Source organism: Gigantopelta aegis, chromosome 10, assembly GCF_016097555.1.
Source record: "Gigantopelta aegis isolate Gae_Host chromosome 10, Gae_host_genome, whole genome shotgun sequence".
Classification (NCBI taxonomy): Eukaryota; Metazoa; Mollusca; class Gastropoda; order Neomphalida; family Peltospiridae; genus Gigantopelta; species Gigantopelta aegis.
In genome coordinates, this window is record NC_054708.1 from 62,113,379 (window position 1) to 62,140,031 (window position 26,653).

Genomic DNA, 26,653 nt, shown 5'->3' on the forward strand with positions numbered 1-26,653 from the left:
CCAGACAGTGACAATACGCATATTCGTACATTTACTTGTCACGTGTTGTCTCGTTTGGTAATGCATTTCGCTTTGTCAGCAGTTTCTAAAATCATGTTACTAATTACAATTTTAAACATTTTAATAGTATCTTTGGTTATTAAACATTTTACATCTTTAAACATGGACTTTTTTGCGTTGAAATTATTTGGGAGGAGAGGTGGGCATGGGGTTTTAGTGCCCCTACGAACTCTACACATTGGGACGAGTGCCTACGTACTCACAGGGATTGTACGTAAAGGGCCGAGTACTACGCACGTAATGTAGGACAAAATATATTGACCGCCCTATTCAAATTCTACTTTATAATTATGTGGTCCGAATATTTAGGGTTTGGGGGGGGGGGGGGGGGGGGGGGGGGGGGGGGGGGGGAGGAGGGGCTTTCTTAAAATTGTTGTTGGTCGTTTGTTTTTGTTTTTCAAGATCAACCAGTCTGAACGTTGCCCACGACCATTGACTTTTACATGCATTTCAATACAATTTCTATGTTAGAACATATTCTGTGAAATATAGGATGTCGAAAAGGCTACTGACTGCTTGTTTATGGAAGTACAGTCACTTAACCATCGGCTATTGGATGTCAAACATTTGGTAATTTTGATGTTGAATATGAAATACCATTTTATTATATTAAGATCCATTAGGCAATTTCTCGTTCCAGTCAGTTACCCACAACTTGTGTAATAAAGGCCGTGGTATGTACTTTCATGTCTGGGTGATGCTGCATACAAAACATACCTTGCTGCTAATCAAAAGAATAGCAGCGGATTTCCGTAATCATATATTTGACGACATATAACCGTAATTAAAATGTGCTGAGTGCGTCGTTAAATAAAACACTCCCTCTTTCCTTTAAGAGCATTGGTGTATGCACGTTTACTGACGTGACCAGAAGCAAATGGTCGAAATATGCATACGTATACATCGACACAAACACAGTGTAATCTATGTTGTGCCAAATACGCATATTCTTTTTTCTTTTCTTTATTTTCAAAAGTTTAAATAGAACATGTAAAGGCATGCAACCATTCCCATTGTCACATAAACTCCAACTCAGCACAAAAATCGATTAACGAGTCAACTTCCGACCCCTCGGTTCAGAGACTATAATTTAATTTACATTAGGTGTACATATTTCTAGCGGACTGGTTCAATACACATGAACTGCTTTAGTGTTGAAAGTACACGAAACGGGAAGACCCCAAATAACCGGAGAACAACCACCGCCATTGTGGAGTCCCTACTGCAGTGAAGAAACCTCACCCACATGCAGGTCTGCTCGGCGACACAATAAAAAACGTACTCGTTGACGTGTTTTTGTAGACATCGCCTATTTGGACCCATCCATGTATGAATATTTGACTTATTTTCAGAGCATCAAATGACCCGTAAATAAGTGAAGCAAATTAAGAGTTCATGGCGCGATTGTACGTCTGGCGCACCTTAGAAAAATGTTTATTTATATATATTTCTGTTGTGTTGTGATAAACTGCATGCCTTATTGAAATCGTGATCGGGGACGGGATACAACTCAGTGGAATAGCAATGAACGGAGATGTAAAAGGCCGTAGAATTGATCGTATTTAATGGGCTGGGGATTTTGGTGGTGTTGTTTTTTTAAAACACAAAAACATCCAGTACCACACGAATTGCCGGGACCAGTATAGTCGGATGGATATCTGTTCGGGGTGTGCACTTCTGGAAAGAAGCATGAAAATTTGCCCTAAGGGGTTTTGAATATGCCGATTTAAAAAATTGCGGGAACCACGACGTCACTCCAACGGTTACCGCCAAATTTAAAAAAAATAAAAGATGAAAATGCGAAATGGCCACCACAAAACATGTTTTTGGCCATAAAGCAGCCCCGATTACTATGATCTTGGTGTCTATACCCATGTTTTTGAGGTCATGGAATCCAACAGAACACGTGAAATATCATAGCATACATCTTCATGGAGAAAATTAAAACAAATGCTCATTAATGTGTCACATCAATTTATGTATTTGCACTTTCCACGTTGCTAAACCAATGTGTTTCGTGTTATCTTAATGTTCCATTTCAACAAAAACATACATTTTGATGGTGAAACTTAAAACGAATGCTCATAACATTAATTTGTCACACCAGTGTATGTATTTTCACTTACCACTTTGGTAAACCAATATGTTTCGTGTTATCTTCATGTTCCATTTCAACAGAGCCCAATTATAACTTATAAGGCTGATGTTAACATGTATTGCAGGTCATTCACCATGTATATATAGATCAACATATCAGTAATAATGTTGTTTTCCCGTCACCAGGGACATAAACAGGAGAGGAACCAAACTTTATTTAACCACAGAAATGATACCAGATAATCTTGAAGTATTAAAGTTTTACACGCATCACATAGCAATGATGTACATTCAACAACTTATATTCTCTGGTTGTCTGCTGACATGGATGAAGATAAAATGCAAACGCTTTGGTTTCAAAAAGTGATGAAAACCAAAATGATCAGGTGAACACAAACATATCACGGTCAGCCTGCTTTGCCAGCTTACAGGTGTCTGAACCCAAGCCTCCTGCAATTATCGCTCTACTTCCATTGTTTCGATATGGTGCACACTCACTCGCTATGGTCAAGCATGGAATGGATATTATCCAACAGATCACGGTTCGTGTCAATCCAGACCAGATACCAGTGCTCATTATATGCTATCGCAAAAAACAATTCAGTGAAAATGGACAGATGAATGAGGAAAGACAATATGTTGTACTGATGGGGCGTCTCCAAACAGAAATGGCCATGTTAAAAGTAACTGAGGGGCGTGCACAATCTCCAACCCGCACAATGATGTTCATCTCTTCTCGCGGATGTATATATCGTGTCAAGCTAGAGACAGTGATATGGGTGCCTTCTTCGGGCATGAAAATCATACTTGGCCTCCATCGTTGGCATCAAATAGCATCATGCGCCAAACAAGCAAATCTTGACTTGATGGAATGCTTGGAGTCATTGGTACCTCAACCGGAATCTTCGAAACGTTGATGTCAAAACTGTTGATAGTGCTGCCCTTGTGCACATACTTGATCCGAAGAAGTCTTAAGTTTCTGTAAAAACATTCCTCGACTATTCACAACTGGTGTTCTTGCTCTAAACAGAACACACGCTACACGACGTTGTTCGTGTAGATGTTGTCTTGAATGTCTACAGGGAGGACAGCTTAAAGGCACAGACACGACAAAACCGTGGATCTGGTAATCATCTCCGGGTCGCTAATAACACCAACATTACAGGTAACTGGTCGTTCCTTGTGATGCAAATACAGATAGTCTGTTAAAACTTCTAGCCAATGCAATACAGGCCTTTGAACCTCCTCAATGGAAGCGAGTCATCTTCACACATGGCTGGAATGTTCTATCATCTCCCATTGGTGACCTCCCAGACTCACGAAGAAGCGGACACAGCGCTCCTGTTCCATACCTCCAATCCTTTCCATCATGGATTTACCAAGCTGGTGATACATGCAACAGATGCCGATATGGTGGTTTTCGCAATTGCTGTGTAGCATTTGGTCATGATTCTAGACTACGTTACTTTCCTTGTCACCTAATTGGAACTGAATTAGGCAATAGGGCATAATGGAGTCTGCTGTTCATGTACGCAATATCAGGATGCGATACTGATTCTGCCTTCCATAGAATTGGAAAGAGAACACCGTGGGCTATTTTGTTATCTCATGCTCCACTTTTCCAGAGACAGTAAAGATTGCCAGGAACTGTTGAAATATGGATGCAAAAAGGCTAGTATAACACAAAGATGCAAGTCTGTCAAAGCGAACATCGGATGTACAGTTCTAAGAATGCAAATCTGAACATATGAGTTATTGACAGAGATAATTTAATAATGTTTTAACAGAATGTATGACATACCATTGGATTCCTTGACCTCAAAAACAGGTATAGATACCGAGATTATGGTAATCGGACCACTTATATACATTGATGTGACAAATTAATATTACAAGCTTTTATTTTTTTTAATTTTCAACATGAAGATGTGTGTTATGATATTTCACTTGTTCTAGTGGATGCCGTGACCTCAAAAACATAGGTATAGAAACCAAGATCACTGTAATCACTTAAGAGTCGTTTTATGGCCAAAAACGTGTTTTGTGGCGGCCATTTAGAATTTTTGGCATAATCAAAAAACCCTAGGCCAAAGTTTCATGCTGCTTTCCAGAAGTGCACACCTTAAGCAAAAGATGTCACATATCCGCACCACTAGTATGAGGAAATGCACATGAAAGATCCCTTGCTGTTGTTACACAATAACCTTATTTGTCAAGTATCCCTTAGTAATCATAATAAAATAATTACCGTAATTCGTGGATATACAATTGTCAAAGCCGTTTTGCTTTTTGATTTTATAATTCTTTAGACAATAACATGCGTAACAGTTCCAAGAGCGCACAGTGGTAAATGCTAAATGTTTATAAGCGTCATCTCCCCTCATCTTCAAATATTTCTCTACTAGGCCCGATATATACGTACCATACACTACATTGTATGTATTTTTATACAGAAAGATAATTGCATATCTTAAAGTTTATTTCTAAGCCGCAGTAGAAACGATGGTCAGGTAGGAGTAAATACGAAGAAATCAACACAGACAAGACAGAAGACAAATCACAGATACTGTTTATATATGTGAGGCTGAAACAATAAGAAGTCCAACAGCATACAGTTCAACCCAATTGACTAGAAACTGTACCATACTCAACAGCAGTCTTAGCGGCACGCACACAAAAAAAATAACATAGTATAAACACATTTATACAACTAAACATATTCATCTCAAACTTCATATCCAGTATGCCAGGTCAATACAATAAAGTTTATACACAATAACAAAAACAAGCAATAGTCCATAATTAATAAGAACAAAAAAAAAAAATGGAGCATAATAATATTTTACCCTAAACTATTATTTTTTTTAATATACAGATTATGGTACATGTACCAAACAAAATAACAAATCTCTAAAACTGTTTTAAAAAATAAGTTTCACAAAATAAATTCCATAATAGATTATAATCTTCTTTACCTTTCTTTTACCATAAATTATGGCATTGCCATAATGATTATGTTTTCAGTGTTACCAGTGTAATATTGTTTCAATATCTGTATCGTTATAAATTATAACAAACTTTAAAATTTTATTACGGTAATATATCACAATGGAAGTTTGTTGTAAAAGATGTGGTGATATAAACTAACACTAGTGTTTGTAACACACCACCTTATCACACACACTACTATAACACTGCACAATTATTTGAACTATTGTTGATATATCTGGAGCTGATCCTGTGGCAACTAGAAACTTGTGTACATATCATGCATGCTTGAATTTTTGCTAAAAAGAATTGGACTGGATTAAATGTTAATCAGAGCAAAAACTAGTTGGGGCAGAAAATATGAAAAGGTGCCATTTTTGTCTAGCTTAAAAATACAATATATTACTGCGCCTTGATTTCATTTTCACCCATCCCTCCCTCTTATTTTACGGCAGGGCCCTGATATTAAGTTTTTCAATCTATTATTTGAAAAAAATACAAAAAAGGAAAACATTTTAAACAGTTATTATAAAAGGTCAACATAATTTCAAGGCTTACCAACAATTAGAAATACAAAGCTATGTAGACATTTTCAAGATAAACTGTAACTTTGTGTTGAACAGTTCAAGATAAACTGTAACTTTGTGTTGAACAGTCATACTTTCTCTCTGCTAAAGTGAAATTTTGAAATATTATACTCTTGGCAAAAGGTTTCTGTTCAAGTATTGTACAAAGTATACGTTTAATGATAATGGAAAAATCAAATCACTGTCAAAATATCATTGGTCATTCATAAACATTAGGAGATGATTTACAAAATTATGGTGTGTCCACATGTGTCACAAATTTCAACAATTGACAAAGTTTAAAACTGGTTTAAAACCATTCTATTTGGTGTACAGGAGCTTTCTTCCACAAGTAAGTATGTTTCGCCCCATGTTTATAAAACTTCAACAAGTCTGAACTCACGACTTTAATGAAATAGCTTGTTGTGGTCTAAAGACTTAGCTTGGGTTAAGTTTATCAGATTTCAAAAATGAATGTAAAAATCACCATACAACCATGAATATCATAGTATCAGATTTCTCATTTACTTACTCCTAGTCCTGTATGAATCAGAGGTATACATGTATATAACAGTAAATCAGCATGTCATAAAAAAAAAATAAAAAAAAAAAAAACCTAGGAGTGAGATGAGAATGAATTAGTTGTGGGATTTCGGTGTGTAAGGTGAAGTATCACCATCACTTTTGCTTCTCATTATTCCACTGGGACTGCAGAGTAATTTTTAGATCCTCTTATTTTGTTTTTAAACAGTACTACAAAAGCATTAAATATCACTGCTCAATAGCGATATGGTAAGATCTTAAATGGTTCCCCATAATCAAAGTCAGTGGAGCAATTACTGATAAAAAAAACAGTCACTGTGAAGTCTGAACAAATACAATGTACAATTGAACAGTTTAAAGATATATGTCTGCCTATAGAAAATGAACTGACACACACTTTATTTATTCAATTCAAAGTCTCAAAAAAGTTATTCTGCTGGAAAACAGCATACTAATTTAATAACCACACTTCAAACACTTGAAAGTTAAGCAATGCAAATAAAGCATAATAGGTACTCGCTAAGATGTATTCCTATTATATGTATGTATGTATATGTATATAAAACAGGTCAATTGTCTTGTCAATTGTCAATTGTCTTGCTTCTAAACTTTAAATACAAGTACTTAAAAGGATATCCTATCAAAAAGTATCATGCACTCAGACAAACTGAACATCAACATTTAACAAACAAAAGTGGAAAGACATCTGGACAACAATGTTACAAGCAACTATATTTAACAAGTGCCATTTTTTTCTGAGCAATAAGCAATAATGTCCTAAATAATAAATATATAATAACAACAAGAAATGTAAAAACAATATGATATAATATATAATATTATATAACAAATAAAGCATTCATATACTATAAATGAAATCACAGACAACTGGAATACAATACCAATAATACACAATGTCGTAATCTCTTAAAACATTTAAATTAGTCATTATTCATAATTAAGGTCTTGTCTACAATTTCTATCTGAAATGAAGTCAAATTTCCATTTTATGTCAAAGATAATTTTGTGTCATTATTATTGTCATAAACAAAATCATCACCGACAACTCATCATTCATGGCTAATCACCTGCACCTTGCAGCTATTACAGGGACTGTTCTGAGTTTCCTGTCACTGTAAAGTGTTTATGACTAACGGAGCATTTTAATAAATAAAATGACACCTCTAAAAAAAATCTCTATTGTCTAGAATATCAGTGTCTGTATAAACAAGGTGTCTATTGTCATCTTAATGTTTGTAGTAGTCCAAAATGGACTTTACCTTCAAATAATTTTGTATGTATGAAAAAATATATATCACAAAGTAAAATGGCATGTGACTGCTACAAACATTAATACATAACCACAAACACAATGAATACACAGACACTGTAATTTTACTTAACAAAAAGGCTATATTGCAAATCATAATGGCTACAAACTCAGGACAGTCCCTTTAACAACAGAGGGAGACACACTGGCTAATAATACTGTCACTGTTTCAAATTCTTTATTCGCTTACACCATACACATGGTCAAAATACAAAACAATGTGAGCAAATTATCTGGATTAATGTTTCCACAGGAAGAAGACCATTAAAATGTTATATATTGTATCTATAAACATGAAAATTAGCATACTTCCATGCACTGTTTTGAAATTTTGACTTCTATAATAATAATTTTCTGACTGAAAGAAATAATGGGAAACATGATTTCTGAGATTGACACTGTGGATGATGTTCTTGGTTGCAGTTAATATTTGCTGTTACTATTTATATGTTCCATTATTTCTTTTCATCAATATATTATTAGCAAAATTTGGTTATCATTTTGAAACAGTATTAGTTCAAAGATGCAATTCTGACAATTCTTTTCACATGATTAGTGAAATCTATGTTGTAACGTCAGGTTTACGACTAACTAACACAAAAGCCATTTTTATCAACTACATGTATCTGTAAAAATATGTGTATTATTTTTTATAATACACCTTTATAATGTTAATAATGTTTTTGGGGTTTTTTGCTAAATTTTTGTTATGGCATTAACTGACTACCATGCTTGATTTAGGCTCAAACACTAGTTCAGGACCGTACCCTCCGGGGGGCAGTTGCCCCCCTGAGAATCTCACTTTTTCTTAACACCAGAAAATAGCATACACATCTCAGGGTTTAATTTGTATAGTGTTTCATTTGTTTATAAAAAGTAGTGCCTCCACCCACTAGGATTTTGATCATGGTACGGCCCTGTAGTTGAAAAAAACCCCACTAAATCAAACATGACCAGACCAGCTTCAGAGTGTTTTGGACCTTACGGGTGTTTACAGTAATATTATTTAGGGCTAGCTCTAGGTGTGCAAAAACTTTCATCAAGTTATCTATTAAATTTCAAAAATTGCAAAAAACCCACCGTTATACTCAACAAAATATCAATCATAACATGAAATTATTTTGCCGAATTAAATTAAAATTTACCACTTGTGTTTAAAATTCACAATTGTTGAATTTAGCGAGTGGTACAGCTAGCCCTGGTTTTGGGATATAAATGTCATATGGAAGCAAGCAATTACATCAGTACAATGTAAACAGATAAGAATGTTGCTGTATGTAAATATAAAAGTAAAACATACTGAAGATTTATAAGATAATATAAATTGGTCTAATCCTTGTCAGTAATACATATTAATAAAAACAGCTTAGTTTTTACACTGTGAGCTCTGAAACTAACATTATCATAATGTAAATATAATAACATACTAAACAGCAGCTTTTATATTTTGTACATCCTGGTTATAGATGTACATTTTACCAAACCAAGTACATGAGTCTCAACCCATCAACAGACAAACCCTCAATAACAAAATAAATATATCACACAGATGAATAAAGAAAATGACTGTCAAAATAACTTATGACACCTTTTCAAGTGAGTTCTTGATACCCTAAACAGCATGAACAAATAATACTATTATATATTGATGTTAATCACGTTATTTCTGGTTTTCAAGACACTCTTACAAGATACTGCAACAGAAGAAATTCCTGAAACAAAAAAAGGTAGAGAAAAACAGCGTTAAAAGTTTTTACCATGTCAAAAAGGGAAAGAATTTTTTTTAAATCTTAAAACGCCTCAGTATTTTTGTAAAATAATAATATTAACACAAAATTTATTAACAGACTTGAATGAATAGTTAGTGTTCGAGATTAACGGTATCCCGATATCCCAGGGATACCAGACTTCAAAAATCCAGTATCCCACCGGGATACCATATAATACTAAATTCTCAGATGGGATAACAGATTTTTAAATGTTAGTATCCAACTGGGATACTGCCCCAAAATTTTAATCTTGAACACTGATAGTTGACAATATTCAGAAATGCATTCTGAAGTAATTTAATCTAATTAATGCTTTAACATTTCAGTGACTTTATGGCTCCTCTGACCCTCTCTCAATACACATTTAATTTTCCCCTAAGTAGTATTTTCAACTACAGTGAAACCCCTCAAAACAGGAACCTCTGTAAATGAGAATTCTCTCAAAACAAGACTTTTTCAGTCCCTTTTTCAGTATCAGTACATAACAAAACCCCTCTGAACTGGACACCCCTAAAAATGATACTTTTTACTTGGTCCTGTGGGTGTTCGGTGTAGAGGGTTTTCACCATCTCTACATAATAGTCAGTGTTCTTGCTGCTCCATTTAAGCGAGGTGCCCCGCCCCGCTATTCCATTTTTCCGCCCTTCTTTCACGTTCCCCGCCCTCCTTTATTTTTGTGCGCCCCTCTTTATTTTCCAGTACCTATCTCTACTATTTCCAAATGTACTTTTTTCCACACAAAAAACAACGATCAGTCTGCACACTGGACATCAAAGGAAACAAGCCGCGTTGTGTACGAAAAAGCAATTGACGAAACATTACGACAGTTACCGTAACGTAATTTAACAGTATTTTTAACAGCCTCTATTTTGTCCAATATCTGTATCCATTTGTATGTTTGATAGACACAATAAAAGTTATATTTTATGTAAGCAATGAAAACATTTATTTTTTTACGGATTCGGCAATCTCTGATTTAAAAAAACCTCTCTTATTTGGCGCCAAATTTGTCACGTGATCAGAACGGTCATTCTGTCTTTTGTTTCCACTAACTATTGTTTGATATTTTGTCCTCAGTTGCAGATATAATTGGTTGAAACTGATGATTTTTACTTTCTGTTATTCTGTTTATTCAGCAGTTCTTTATAAAATATTGTAAACTTTTCATTTTGAGGGGATATGAACGCTTATAAAAACAACGGAAGTGGTAGTGTTTATCATTAAAATCATTTATCTTAAGTAGCAAATAATATATACACCGTCTTTACAAAAATGGCGATATTTTATCACAGCAATTGATTCATTCGATGAAGATGGAAATAACAAAAATGTATCTGACATTAGGAGATCACTTTACAAACATCTTTATTATTTTTTGTATATCTTAAAATCTTTATTAAAAATAATATTAAAACTTTGATTGGTCCAGCAAAACCAGAACTGCCTGTGAATGTCAGACCGATATCATCTTCAGTTCAACTAAAAGACGAGTCTTTTTATAAACCCCTTTGCACTTTTTTGCAAGGAGTATGTCTACCAACACACAACAATATGGTAACCAAACTACTCCCCCCCCCACCCACCCCCCCCACCCCCCCACCACCACCCTTTTTGTTTGTTTTTGCTTTTCGTTGATTGGTGTTTTGTTTTTGTTTTTTTGGTATTGTTTTTTTGAAGGGTGTGGTGCCGAGCAGCCGCCCTCCTTTAATTTTTACCCAGCGAGAACACTGATAGTCATATCCCACTTGCATGGCTCAAACTTACCAGCAGCACCAATGGTATTTGTGGTAACAATATGATATGATATGCTGTAGGTCAGAAGCTTATTGGCGGCAAATTGTTTTTACCACTAGATAACAAGAAATGCCACTGGTTGAAGGGATAGAGTTTAGGTTTTTAATTCTGTCTTTATTTGTTGCAAAAGTTAAGATTAAAAAATTGTTTTAGGCAGGCTTAAAATTGACATAGGTCAAAATTTTGCTTATGGCAAGAACCTTTAAAAATTGTTGTAGGTACAGAATTCTTAAGTTCTAGCCCTGCACTTGTTATTGATAAGTTTCGTATATAACTAACAACCTATCCATACATCAGAAACATAACTTCGTTCAGTTTGAACTAAATGCTTGTTTTGGTTTTTTTAATTTGAAGAATGGCTAATGGCAGCTAGCAAGTGCTAGAACAAGAACAATGTACACACAATGTATATTACAAGTCTCACAAACCATGTGACTCTGCCTTTAGTAATCAAGTGTTGTGTGTCATCACCTTGCTTTAACAGTGAACTGTGTGTCAAGTATAATAATGTCACGAGATGTATAATTACCTGTTCTTGACAATACAGCTGCTTGACTGCTTGCAGCGTCCGTGTACCATCCAGGCAGATTGATCCCGACCCACAGGAACAATAGATATCAACCTGGACAGACTACAACAAAAATTAATACCACATGATAATTAATATATATGTGAAGAAATATGCCTATGAAGTTTGTTTTGTTTAACAACACCATTAGAGCACATTGATTTATTAATCATCGGCTATTGGATGTCAAACATATGGTCATTTTGACAGTCATAGAGAGGAAACCTGCTACATTTTTCCATTAGTAGCAAGGGATTTTTTATATGCACCATCCCACAAACAGGATAGCACATACCACTGCCTTTGATAGGCCAGTTGTGGTGCACTGGCTGGAACAAAAAATAGCCCAATGGGCCCAACCACGGGGATCAATCCTAGATCGCGTGTGCGCTTTACTACTGGGCTACATCCCCTCAAATAGGCCTATGAAGGATAGAAATGTTTGGTTTATGATACCTCAAAACATTGTTTAATATGCAGCTATCCATTGTGTCAGATATGCATGGTAACTGTAACACGTTCGATGACCATAGGCTTCTTCTCATTAATGGTGTATTTAATATTCCCTCCCCAGATAGGACAGGACACGTCATGCATGGCCTTTAAAATACCAGTCATGAAAACAAATATCTCATAGCACAAGATCCTTGCAGCCTATTGCACTATGGCCAACAGGGATCACACTAGAACGATTTGGTTTAGCCAATTTTCAGACATGTGGTTAAATTAAGGAATATTTCATTAGCTAAAGATTAAATGTTGTAACCACTCTGTAAAAAAAAAAAATTAGTTACTGGCTAATTTGGCAATGAACAAGGCCTGGGTGGAAACATTCCACTCCTGGATAATAAGGAGAAAATGCGGAAAGAGAATATATAATAAAATTATGGTTTGTTCATTCATTTCCAGCATGCCATCCTCAGCTCTAGTGGCTGTCTATCCAGAACAAAAGTCAATGGTTAGTGACTACAGAGAGTCAAGTTGATACAGCAATGTTACATCTATCTACTGAACTGTGCTCTGGGTCGGTACCAGTACCGGGATGTGAACCCAGCACCTACCCAGTGATATAATAACTGACCTGTACCTGATCAACAGTATCTCTCAGGTGAAGCTTCTTCATAAGAAACATGGCTATGTGATCAATTGTAGCTCCACCCATTACCCGAACATAATTCTTATCCAGACTCTACAAAACATACAAATATGCTGTTTATTGATAATAGTTATTCAATACTTTATGTGTACAATGTATACAATAAATGTGTACAAAAACCTCAAAATGGTAGTATATAGATACATAGAGACATTTCTTTGTTGTGTAAAATATTAAATCAATGTACTTTTTGTGACAATATTTATAGTACTAAGAAATATCAAAATGGATGGAAGTACAATGTACATTTGTCTAGCTGTTGTTATTTACAAAATTCATGAAACAATTCAATATTCACACCACAATCATTTGATACATGAAGATATTGCAGAAAGTTAAAAGGTATGTTGAATAAAAACTACCTGAAACTGATGTGAAAATGTATGCTCAACAGGAAACATCAAACATTTTGTCTGCAAGTCATGTACTAATGTAGTACAGACAATTAAAAGCTCTATCTACACTGTACATGTATGTGTGTCTATATGATGACTCTTTAGGTGACTGGCTGAAAGAGCATCATTGCATACACAAATAAAGTAAAGTTTGTTTTATTTAACGACGCCACTAGAGCACATTGATTTTTTATCTTATCATCGGCTATTGGATGTGAAATATATGGTCATTCTGACACTGTTTTTTTTTTAGGAAACCCACTGTCGCCACATAGACTACTCTTTTACGACAGGCAGCAAGGAATCTTTTATTTGCACTTCCCACAGGCAGGATAGCACAAACCATGGCCTTTGTTGAACCAGTTATGGATCACTGGAGAAAACTTGGGGTGTTTTCTCTTTTATAGATACATTACCTGTCCTCAAACAAGTGCACCTCCCCCCACGCAAGTGGTCTGGTCCGAACATCCCAACAGCCAATGGGATGGCCTAAATTCTTCTACTGCATACTGCTCTCTAGTTCCGGTCACATGACTGTAACTTCCTTCTTTTTTCCCTGAGCGCATCGCACGGAGAACAGGAAGTGGGGAGGCCCGGGCGGGATGAATCTTGAGGACAGGTAATGTATCTATAAAAGAGAAAACACCCCAAGTTTTCTCCATTTCTATAGACATTACCTGTCCTCAAACAAGTGCAGCATTCAACAGATGGTGGTGGGTGCCGAGATCCGTAGATGCTTGTGATAACTCCCCAACCGGAAAGAGGCTGACTAGTGGAAGAATAAGGCCAACCTTGGTAAGCTCTCCTCCTAGGGATGCCCGTCACAGACCAATGCAGGTGATGTTAGTAACAACAACCAGAATGGTGGCATCCGTCAGCAGTGGCAGGTACGGCTCCCAGAACAGGGACCAGGAGGCTGGTTCTGACAGGGTGGGAAGTCGTAGCCACCAGGGATGCAGGTGTTAGGTAACCCTCACGTATTGAAGTGTTATAGTTTTTCAATAACAAGCGACAACCTAATGAGGTGCATCCGTCAGAACATTGAACAGAACAAGCCCCCCGAGTGTTTTCTGTCTAGTACACCAAAGAACTGTTAGTTCAATAACGACAACAAATAACCACATGCAGTGCAGGGTAAAGGTTATCGAGACAAAAGTTCTGGCACCAGTGCGTGAACTGTGCAAAAGAACAAAAGTCTAAGCAATCCTCACCTGTCGATTCGATGGACATCTCGGTATGCAGCCCAGAATCAGACAGACATCAACAGCGACGAGGACGGCTTGTATTCAACAGAGTCTGTGCAGCAACAACCGGACCCAGATGATGGAACCCCTCAACGTCTTCTGTGGAGACATCCCTCAGATAATAGTTGGCGAAGATGGAGTCCGTAGCCCAGAAACAGCCAGTGATGATGTGCTGAATGGATGTGTTGCAGTGCAGGGACATCGTGGCAGCCAAGGCACGGAGTTCATGCGGATTGGAAGCAGACGGAGCAGGTAAACCCTCCTTCTGATAGGCGGTCAGGATAGAAGACTGGATCCAGGTGGCCACCGTGTTCTTGGTAATATCCCTCAACCGACTCTGGTTACAGGAGAGGAAAAGTCTTTTGCGATGTTGTCGAAAAGATCTGGTCCTCTCGATGTACTGGTGCAGGGCTCTAACGGCACAACGCCAAGTCCTCAATGTCCGCCGGACCAACGATAGAGGAGAGGGCCTGCACAACATACGAGCGAGGCGCTTGGTCTGGTAACTGATTCTTTGCAACAAAGTTCATGAGTAACCCCAAGTTGACTGCACGCCGATCTCGGTGAAAACGTACCAAGTCTACATCAAGAGCATGAAGTTCTGAGACACGGGCAGCCGTGGCGAAACCGAGTAAAAACACCGTCTTCCGCGTCAAATCTTGCAGGGAAGAGGATTCGATCGGCTCATAAGGTGCGGTCGATAACGCTCGTAACACCAGATTCAGGTCCCATCTTGGTGGCCGAAACCGGTGTACTTGATCTTCAAGGCAAAACCCTTTGATCATCTTATGGATCTCAGGAATACCCGATAACTTCGTTCCAGTAGTGACATCAGGAACAGTAGCGATGACCGAAACATACCCAGCGATGGTAGACCCCTTCAATCGTAAAGTGGTCCGCAGATACAGCAAAAAATCAGCAAGACGAGGTATCTGGATCGTCTGAGGTTTGAGTTTTTGCCGGACACACCATCGGTGAAAGCAAAGCCATCTGACGTTGTAAGCCGCAGTAGTAGATGATCTGTGCGCTTTCAAAATGGCCGCCGTAGACTGTGAAGAAAAACCTTTCTTCCTCAAACTCTTGGAGATAAAGTCCACGCGTGCAGTTGGAACAACTGCGGACGTGGATGGTATAGTCTTGACGTGGGATGCAGCAACAGATGATCCCAGTCTGGCAGCGGTAAAGGATGTGGATCGGCAAGACGTATTAGATCTGGATACCACATCCTGGATGGCCACATCAATGAGTAACAAGCGACAATGGTACAGCTGAACCCTCTGCAGCACCCTTGGAAGGAGGATTGGTGGAGGAAAAGCGTACGCGTCCATCTGTTCCCAGCTGATGGCCAATGCGTCGAGATCCAGAGCTTCGGGATCCGGCACCGGAGACACATAAACCCTCAGCTGATGGTTGAATCGTGTGGCGAAAAGATCGATGTTTGGTGTCCAAAGTCTGTCGCACACCCATCGAAATGCTTCCGGATGGAGCATCCACTCCGTCGGCTGTGGAGACGACGGCCGGGACAATGTGTCGGCTAGTACATTGGAAACCCCTGGAATATGACAAGCCTGAAGTTGCAATGGAATTTCGTCGACCAGCTTGTAGAGACGATAAGTCAACTGCAGCAGACTGCTGGAGTGAGTTCCGCCCTGACGATTGATGTAAGCCGCCGCGGTAGTACTGTCTGTGGCCACCATGAGAGAGGCTTCCGTCAACATCTGTCGCCAATGAAGGATAGCGTAGTAGACTGCCAACAACTCTAGCAGGTTGATGTGGAGTCCGAGTTCGCCGGGAGACCACAGCCCTGAAGTAGTCTGGTTGCTTAGATGGGCTCCCCAACCTTCCAGTGACGCGGTGATGAGTGGCTATGAAGGCCCGCATAGAGACACCTTCTAAGACGTTCGATCGGAGCTGCCACCACTGCAGGCTGGAGCGTAGATCGTCCGGGAGTGAGATGATCAAGTCCGGATTGTTGAAACGAACAAACGGGTTGAGAAACATCTGCAAGCGCCGCAACTGGAGACGACCTCTGAGTGTCAAATCCTGGGCGGAAGTGAGGAGACCCAGGAGACTCTGCCAACTGCGGAAGGTCATTGGAGCGGTGAGGGCTATGGCAATCATGGTCTGGATCTTCTCCCAACGGTCTAAAGGAACTTGAACGAGGCCCAGGTCGGGTCGAAGCCAAGCGCCTATGAACTGTAGAGACTGCGTGGGAGCCAGTCGAGATTTCTCGATGTTGATAATCCAACCCAGCTGCTTGAGAAAGTCCATGATGAAGGCAACATGTGCAGTCAGGCCTGTCTTCCTGTGACACCTCATCAGGCAATCATCGAGGTACGGGTAAAAGGATATACCTCTGCGATGCAGGAAGCGTGACATCGGAGTCGTGATTCTGGTGAACAGCCATGACGCTATGGATATCCCAAAGGGCAGGACTGTCCATTCGTAATGCCGACCCTGTAGCACGAACCGCAGGTAGTGATGAAAATCGGCATGCATCCTTGAGATCTAGCGAGGCAAGCCAATCCCCCGGTCTGATCACGGCTATGACATCTCGCAACGTTAACATCTTGAAGGTCGGAGGAGGAGACAGGTAGTGGTCGTTGAAAACCGCCAAGTTGTGGATCATTCGCAGCTCCGGAGAATCTTTCTTCGGTACGAGAAAGATGTCCGAGTAAAAGCCGGGTGTTAAGTGTGCTTCCGAAATGCTGCGAACGGCTCCCTTCTCCACCAGCTTGTTGACGGACTCCTGAAGAACCTTGATTTGCGCGACGGAATGCCGCGGTTCTCGAGGTGAAGTGGTCAATGGAGGGATGGCAGACAATTGCAGACGATACCCTGTCTTCAAGATCGACGTGACAAACGGATCTTGGCAAAGTGTCTGCCAGTTTCGCCAATAACGGCGAAGTCGACTTCCGACCATGGATCTTCTGACCGGTGTGGTACACACCGTAAGCGTCAAAACCGAATCGTTGTTCTGGTTCAAAATCAGGGGCGGGCGTAGGTTGAAGCAATCTGAGCAGTCTACAATCTGTTGGCTGGCGTCAACGTCGACCAGGCTTCCCCTGGGTCCAAGCTGGAGGACCGGATGGTCGTCTGACCGGAAACCGTCGAGAAGGTTGACCTCGAAAGGAACCTTTCCAGCGCTTAGATGGTGGTTGTGGAGTGAATGTAGACTTTCGCTTTGTGGATTCCAACGTCGAAATAAGTTGCAACGCTTTGACAGTTGCTGTCAACTGTTGGTCCTTATCATTGGCCTTCACCACATCAGAAACCTTGCCTGCAAACAGGTTCGTTGCGGACCACGGTTGAGCTAACAGCTCCTTCTTATGCTGGAAATCCAAAGTGGACTTTTTCAGATAAGCCTGGCGACGGTATTGCATCAACATCGAGGACATCGAAGTCGTCAGGAAAGCTAGCATCTGCGCCGATTGCTGAAACAGCGCGTAGCACCGTGCATCTTTTGCCTGGGTGGCCATAGCAGCAAGGAAAACGTCCAAGTAAGATAACACAAACAAGCAACGTCTCTGGGCAGTATCCATGGTGTGTACTTGTTTGTCCGTCAAATCCACGGTTGACGACTTCCCAAGACGGGGAACATCTTCATCCAAAGACGGAGCTCCATCTGTAAAGGGCATGTCAAACACTGAATACATACGGGACGGGAAGGCGACGAAGGACGCTGTCTCTTTAAAGGTGCGGTCTAAATCTGTCGCCACCTCGGATACGAGTGTACCGGCTGCCAAGGAACCGATCACCACATCTTCCGGAGGGACATCAGTCGCTATCATCGGTGTCGGTCCCTTCTTGGACGGCGTTGGTGGATGTGGCATGGACGGCAACATGTCATAGACGGCCGCCAAGCAATCCCTCATAGTCATATGGTCAGGCTCATCAGTGATGGAAACCGCTGTAGGCGCTGCACCTCCAAAGTCTCGAAGCACTCGAGCACAGGCTAATCGATCCGCCGAAACAGAAGCCACTGGTGAACCGGACCGTGGACAGTCCCGTCGAGAACCCTCGGAAGCCTCAATAGGTCTGCGCTGCCGATCCACGGAACCCGTAGGGAGCCGTGCAGGTCGTGGGGAACGGCTATGGTCCCGGCTCCGCTGTGTCGAAGATGACTTCCCCGCTGAAGATTGGTGATCCTTGGAGGCCGTGGAACGTCTAACTGATTGAGTCGGCTTGTCATCTGAAGTCTTGCATCCTGGAGCCGCACCCCCCGAAGAGGGGACTGGAACCGGACCTGACCCCAAACCCGCCGGTTCTGGTAAGGCCGCCATCGACATCATGGTCTCTTTCAGCATAGTGGGTAGCATCAAACGTAATACTTCTGCTACGGAGTCCGCAATTGACGGCGAAGATTCCACTTTCTTGGCTCTCGCCGACACCACCTTCAGGTAAGCCGCGAACTCGACAGTAGACAGGCCCGAACACAGGTCGCATCTCGAAGAGAGGCTACACGGAACACGGCAACCCGGACATAAATCATGAGGGTCGCCGCCTGCAGTGAACTTCTTACAGCGTAAACACGCTCGTACCTGTCGCTGAACATTAACATCCGACATGATAGTAAGTTTTCAATCTGTGAAAGAGAAAGAAAAAGAATCCATGACACAAACACAAAGCCGGTCAACAAAGACGCCATTTTGCAAATGGCGTCCGACACGACAACCGGCAATATAACAACATTTCATGTAATTAACACTTGGCAAGTCAAGCGAAATACGCGAAAAACATACGAAAGCTAACGAAAATTAAGGTGAAAAACATTTCACCCAAACACAAAGCCAGTCAACACAGACACCATTTTGCAAATGGCGTCCGACACGACAACCGGCAATATAAACAACATTTCATGTAATTAAACCCTTGGAAAGTCAAGCGAAATACGCGAAAAGAACATACGAAAGCTAACGAAAACGAAGGTGAAAAACATTTCACCCAAACACGAATACAAAACCAAAGGTCTTATAAAAAAAGTTGACTCCAAACAGAGCCAAACAAAAGGACGTCCAGACCCTTTAGCGAAAAGAAAAAGAAGGAAGTTACAGTCATGTGACCGGAACTAGAGAGCAGTATGCAGTAGAAGAATTTAGGCCATCCCATTGGCTGTTGGGATGTTCAGACCAGACCACTTGCGTGGGGGGGAGGTGCACTTGTTTGAGAACAGGTAATGTCTATAGAAATGGTCGGTTCAAGTGGTTTACACCTACCCATTGAGCCTTGTGGAGCACTCACTCAGGGTTTGGAGTTGGTATATGGATTAAAAATCCCATGCCTCGACTGGGATCCAAACCCAGTACCTACCAGCCTGTAGACCAATGGCCTAACAACATCTATAAAATAAACTTTAAACCAAAACAATGATTTAACTAGTAGCCATTGTCTATGTGTAGTTTGAAATAGGTACAAGCTAGCATTCACCAAATGTGAATTAAAGCTAAATTTATTGAACATATTTCATTATTAAACAGCAAATTGTCTGCCGTTTGTAGATATATTGTCTTTTTTCTCTGTGTTTGGATAATTAAAACATTAATTTGGCTTTCTGACCTAATTTGCCAAACTGATAATAATTTTGGGGTCCTTCTTAATCCCGGAGAAATAGAAACAAATATGACCTAAACAACATTTACCTTCATTGGGATTTCAGGTGCCCATCTGAAAATAAAAAATAAATAATAATTACCACTAACAAATAACCACAAATCAAACAATAGCACCACAATGTGTCATACCGGTTTAATAAATAAAATGACTTTTATTGTTGCTATCAGCTAAAACATACTGAGAAGTGTTAACTGTGATTAAAATATACTGTTTTCTATTAGCAAGCAAATTACCTAAATGGACCTAATTGTTTGATTCAAACAATATTTTAAAACTAAACTTTATGCTTACCCTTTGTTTTCTAGGATCAAAGACACGGGCACAATAAAGTCATCATCCAACACCTTGGACTTGTTAGGAGTTTTTCGAACTGCCACTTGTAATGTTTCTGAAATAAAACAGTTGCATCAGTTATATATACAAACAACGACATACACATTTTTATACAATAAAAAAAATTTACTTGAAATAAATAAGATCTCATGTGTCTCAGTATTAATAGTCTTGCTCTTGTACAGCCAAATGTTTATTTTAGTACATTGAATGCCCACACGCAAAATTGCATACATGTTAAAGTTACTGTGTATATGCACTTTATCCATAAACTGACATGCGGAGATGCACATGAAATCGCGTTAATGGAAAACAGGCTTTATAGTTGTTATGAAATTTTCAATATAAATTATGAAATAGTAGTTAAAGTTTGTTTTGGTTAATGACACTACTAGAGCACACTGATTTATTAATCAATGGCTATTTAGATGTCAAACATTATTTTATTAAGACCGGTAGTCAGAGAATACCTGCTACAGTTTTTCATTAGCAGCAATAGACAGTACAAGCAATGGCATTTGAATTACGTTGTTGTATTCACCCTGGATAGAATGGGAAAAACCCAGTCGGAGATTGGATCCACTGAGCTACATCCCACCTCTCATGAAAGGATAGAAGCCAGAAATTAAACCGACTGATAAAACAATATGTAAAATGTTCTTGTACAACATTGGGGTTACTAAGACCTTTTTATAAAAAAGAAAAGAAAAAAAGAAGACATGAAAGAGTTATTGGGTGGTGCTCAAATCCAGATTTCAGAAGAAAAAAAGTTGTTCATTTAATATCTGAAAAACACTGCTGCGTGTACCTCTTACATCACGAGGATGTTCTTCATAGAATTTGTCTTCTCTGCTCTGTTCTTCTGGAAAACAGCATCATACATTTATGACAATCAGTTACTGATTTTTTAAACAAATGAACAGAATACTGTAAATCATGTGATTAATACATCATATTATTGCGTCCGTACATGAGTGAACAAAAATGCGTATTTTTATTAATGCATCGGGCAAAAGTCCACATGACATAAAAACCACAGGCTTCATCTTTCATGTTAAAAGAAGTCAGTAGTTGTTTTCACAGCTACTACATAACCTGAAGCTAAACGCATGGTGGGTCAACCAGGAAGCCCTAATTACTTAAAGTAGTGTAATTAGTATAACTACACCTTATTGTTAAGGGTATGCCTCACACTTTTGTGTGGTGATTGCTTCTAATTAATCCACCAGTAGGAATAAAAGGTAAACAGATCGCTATTACAGAGCACAATATTTCACGCGAACACAGACGTATTATTCTAACAAATGTTTTAGACTGATTTTATACTCTTGATGCGCAGCACAGGAATAGACGTTAACAAATGCGATATATTGCAACAGTGACAACTTGCGACCAGTCTAAATTAAATGCCATGTATAGAGTCGAGCCAAATGGTTTGAAGAAATATGCATGGATTGTTGGTTACGGTTAAATAATTTTCTACTGTTTCATTTTTAAAGGAATATATTTAGTAATAAAATTTGTTGATTATAATTTGAAAAATATTCAAAACAGTTTAAATGTATACAGTAATCCAGAAGTGTACGAAAATTTGAAAAATACTCACATCGCAAAATGAGCTTTTTAAAAACAAAACATTTGGAACATCACTGTATTATATAAGGCAATTCATTTTAGAGTTTTATGTAACATTATAACATGTTCATGATGGTAGCATCATTATTAGCACTACTAGTTTATGTTTATATACATTTCTGTATGATGCATATATGGAAATAAATGATTTGATTGATTGATAACTGCTATGATATTCCAGGAAAGTGAAAATAGAATGGCAACATCGAAGCGAAAGAAAGATTCTTGAAGTATTCACAAAAAGACGTTTAACAAAAATAGTTTTTGTATTTTGTTTCATCTTTATATTATAAAAGTTTTATTTTATTTAGAAGTATTATAGTAAAATCCTGCACATTTTTTGTATTGGGAATGAGACTAAACAAAATGCGTCATGTTAATATTGCGTCAATGATTTACCGTACATCTATCAAATTCACCAAAGTAACAATACAACAGAATTAATAATAACCAGCGACAGCTTGTCAAAGTTCATTATGAATTTATTTTAAATAGTTATTAATTGTATTTTATTTACATGTATATTGGGTTAATATTTGAATATATTAGTGACCAGTGAAACCAATAATACAACTGACACAAGCCAAAATGGATACACCTAATGGATTTCACACTTGCCAGATGCAGATTGATTTTACTTCAAGCTGTACAATCAGAAAACTAACTGATATTAGGTGTATCATTTGCACCCACAATTTTGTGTGAAGTTATAAAAGAGAATAATAAAATGTCCTTGGTTGTTTCAAGGGAGATTACTCTTAAAAAAAATAAAAACTAGTAGTCCAGAAATCTAAATATCCAGTAAATGTTTCCTAAAACCCATACGGTCTTGATTAATGAGGTTCCACTGTACATTACTTGATTAAGTGAAGTTTCAATAAATAAGTTTTACTAAAACAAACTCTCACCTTCTGCGACATGTGGAAGAAGTTTGTAGACAATGTCCTGTAATGTTCTGTCTAACCTACAGGTAAACAAAACATGTCAAAATTAAATTTAACGTAACATCTGATATTTGTTTAAACCATGAACATAAAAAACATATATTCTGAGCAATCCAACCTAAGGTTATTTAATATCTAACTTGCTCACTTCGTAATCTAACAGGATCCAAAACATTAAGTCTTAGAACCAGTCTGTTATGACAATTTGCTTTGGGGTGAGACACACAATTATTAGATGTGATATACAAGACGGTCTTTAGCCAAAAAAACGTAAAAGAAATGTTTTATTTAATGACGCACTCAACACATTTTATTTACAGTTATATGGCGTCAGACATATGGTTAAGGACCACAAAGATATTGAGAGAGGAAACCTGCTGTCGCCATTTCATGGGCTACTCTTTTCGATTAGCAGAAAGGGATCTTTTATATGCACTATCCCAGACAAGATAGTACATACCACGGCCTTTGTTATACCAGTTGTGGACCACTGGCTGGAATGAGAAATAGCCCAATGGGTACACCGACGGGGATCAATCCTGGACCGACCGCGCATCAAGCGAACACTTTACCACTGGGCTATGTCCCGCCCTGGTCTTTAGCAGTGAAACAATTATTATTTCTATAATTTATTAAGTTATCAAACATTGTCATACGTACTTGATATTAACAAATGGGTCAGTAGGATGAATAATAATTTTGCACAATGGACAGTTTACACTTCTTTCACAATGCTTCACAATACAGCTTTTGCAATCTGAAATGCATAAATATGATATATTTGAGAACAAGACATGGTGTTATTCTGTTGTTTCCATATTAAACAGTACGAATCTAAAACATCGGGCTAACATTAAAAATATTCTTTTAGAGGTTTTTGGATCAATCCTTTGACATCTTCCAGTACAGAGAAATCAAAGTCTGAAATAATTACATGTCCCAAAGAAAAGTGTGTATGCGTGTGTACATATATGTAAAAAAGATTCTTAAATATCCTTACTAATAGATATGAATTGGGTCACGAAAAAAAATCCATAAATTGTAATATTGGCAGTCGAGTACTGAAATTGGCGCTAGGGTTAGGAAATGTTTTATTTAACAATGCACTAAACACATTTTATATATGGTTATATGGCGTCAGACATATGGTTAAGGACCACACAGATATTGAGAGAGGAAACCCACTGTCGCCACTTCATGGGCTACTCTTTTTGATTAGCAGCAAGGGATCTTTTATATGCACCATCCCACAGACAGGGTAGTACATACCATGGCCTTTGATATACCAGTCGTGGTGCACTGGCTGGAATGAGAAATAGCCTAATGGGCCCACCGACGGGGATCGATCTCAGACCGACCGTGCATAGAGCGAGCGCTTTACCACTGGGCTACGTCTCACCCCCTTCGCTAGGGTTATAGAGTTGTACAGTGGTCTAAAATGGTAGCTCTCATTCAGAAATTGGGCAACGCATCAACCTAAACCACACCATAAATTTTTGATGGAGAATATGGAATATTTTGGACCAACATATTAAAAAACTAATATAATATATGATAGTACTTCAACATATTTCTTACAAGTGTGCATGCATTCAGTTATCGTAGAAGCCTCATAGAGATATCCCTTGCAAATGCCACAAGTGATGTATGGGTTGAGGTTACTGAGAGGAACCCACAATGCACCAACTGGATGCGATTGGGGAAGACCAGATGAAACAAATGCTGAGACTTGAGTAAACTCATCTTTCTCCACAGTGGAGGTGGATTCTTTTCTTTGCCGTCTTTTCTCACATGCTCTACAAAAAAAAAAAGTTTTAAATTCATTAGACACATAAACATGTTCAGGGCAAGCTCTGGGTGAGCAGAAAAATTTGCCAAATCATCTATTTAAACTTCAAATATTGCAAAACCCCAGTTATTTTCCAATAAAACAACAATTATTTAAATAAAATTTATTTGCCAAATGAAAATAAAATTCAACAATTTTTAGAATTTGCAAGTGGTGAATTTGGCGAGTGCCAGAGCTAGCCCTGATGTTATTGTTTTCTTTCACTCTATATTAATTTAATTTATATATATATAGATGCAAACAAAGTTCATTGAACAATACTCAAACACATTAGTGTCATCAAGTAGATGGTTAGACCAAATAGTTATGTACCGTAATCAATTTTCATATTCATTATTTTAGTTTTACTGTCCAAATTACAATGACAGAACATTGTCTTGTTTAACACAGGAATGGTTGTTACAAATATGCAGGCAATTTTTATTGCCAAACAACTTGATATAGTATTGAAAAAAATCTATAGGCCTATATTTCTTATTTCCACAAATAACTTGTTTATTAGGGCTTCTAGAATTTTTATAAAATCCACTAGCCATGGGATCAGTGATTTTAAAAAATTCACTAGCCCTACATTACTTTAAGTTAATATAATTTTACTAATTAATAGTAATAATCAGATATGACACCTAAACAGGGAGATAGAGCTTAAAAACACTAACTGTAGAATTTGACTCCTTTTTCTTTTCTTTTTTTCACTAGCCGTCGGGCATGGCAATAGTAGTTATTTACTAGCCCAACATTAAATATCACTAGCCATGGGAGTGGGGCTACCATAATCTAGAAGCACTGTTTATATATGCTGAAGGTGCATGAGCAGAAATATTGCATGGGCATTTGTGTCTGAACGGCACTGAGCATCAATAATGAATAACAAAATATATGCTGTCAAAGGGAATTTTACACCATACATAAAAATGAATTTTAAAATTTGCTTTGAGAGCGGGTGTCAGACCACCGTAGATCATACCCTCCCATGCATACGCAGGCTTGCTGTGGAACATTGGTTCTGAATGGGAAACATTTTATGCTGAACATCTATTTGGGGCCGTTCAACAATTACACAACTTACAGGTGGGTTTTTTTTTTTTACCCACTCTCTAACGTTTTGTAATGCTAATAATTTTGTCATCCTTCTCCAATAAGTTTTCTAACGCGCCCCATCCACCCACGCCAGAGAATTGTGTAATTAAGCCACCTCGTTGGTTAGCAAACAAAATCCCCAAAACAGAGCCACCTGCACCCCGCCCCTCACCCCGTGAGATATGACGTGTTTTGTTTACGGTTATAGTCAAACAGGTACCGACGGATGTCAACCATCATTACCATGATCAATTTACCATGTCAACTATGAACAAAACCACTGACTGCACACACATAAAACATTCTTAACAGAGGAGTGTGCTTGTACCTGCTTGATGTAGGTTTCATTATGGAAAATATTTTGCTCAGGTGTCCAAACGTGAAACATGGCCGCAGTAACAGTTAAGTGAAAATAAACATCGTCTGCTCGCACTCTGTGACCCATTTATATGCAATGGCCAACTACAGGCTAGACTGGTTTCATTAGACCTTTCCGTGAAGCGCATCACGCTTTCCAGACGGTTCGTCCTCTGGACTTTCGTCCACCGTACAATTCGTCCACGTACAATTCGTCCACCCACCTCGGACAATTCGTCCACTCGATTACATTTAGACCAATAAATCTAAAATGATATTTCTTAGCTATTGAAATGGTTAATTATTTTCGTTTTGTGGTAAACTACTAGCAT

General features: G+C 38.5%; 1 protein-coding gene across 2 annotated transcripts; it reads right to left on the reverse strand.

Moving 5' to 3' along the window:
- Positions 1–4,714: 4,714 nt before the first annotated feature.
- On the reverse strand, positions 4,715–26,425 carry LOC121382812 (polycomb group RING finger protein 6-like). Of its 2 annotated transcripts, none has more exons than XM_041512436.1 (10): positions 26,293–26,425; positions 24,614–24,831; positions 23,696–23,792; positions 23,000–23,055; positions 21,265–21,318; positions 20,415–20,511; positions 20,150–20,174; positions 12,803–12,904; positions 11,677–11,778; positions 4,715–9,296 (listed from the first exon to the last, which is right to left on the reverse strand). In XM_041512436.1, exons 1-10 carry the CDS (start codon positions 26,310–26,312, stop codon positions 9,258–9,260), a joined length of 810 nt encoding a protein of 269 aa, XP_041368370.1. In that variant the 5' UTR covers positions 26,313–26,425; the 3' UTR covers positions 4,715–9,257. The 2 variants fall into 2 exon arrangements, with proteins under 2 accessions (XP_041368370.1, XP_041368369.1); XM_041512435.1 differs by having other exon boundaries at positions 12,797–12,904.
- Between the last annotated feature and the right edge of the window lie 228 nt (positions 26,426–26,653).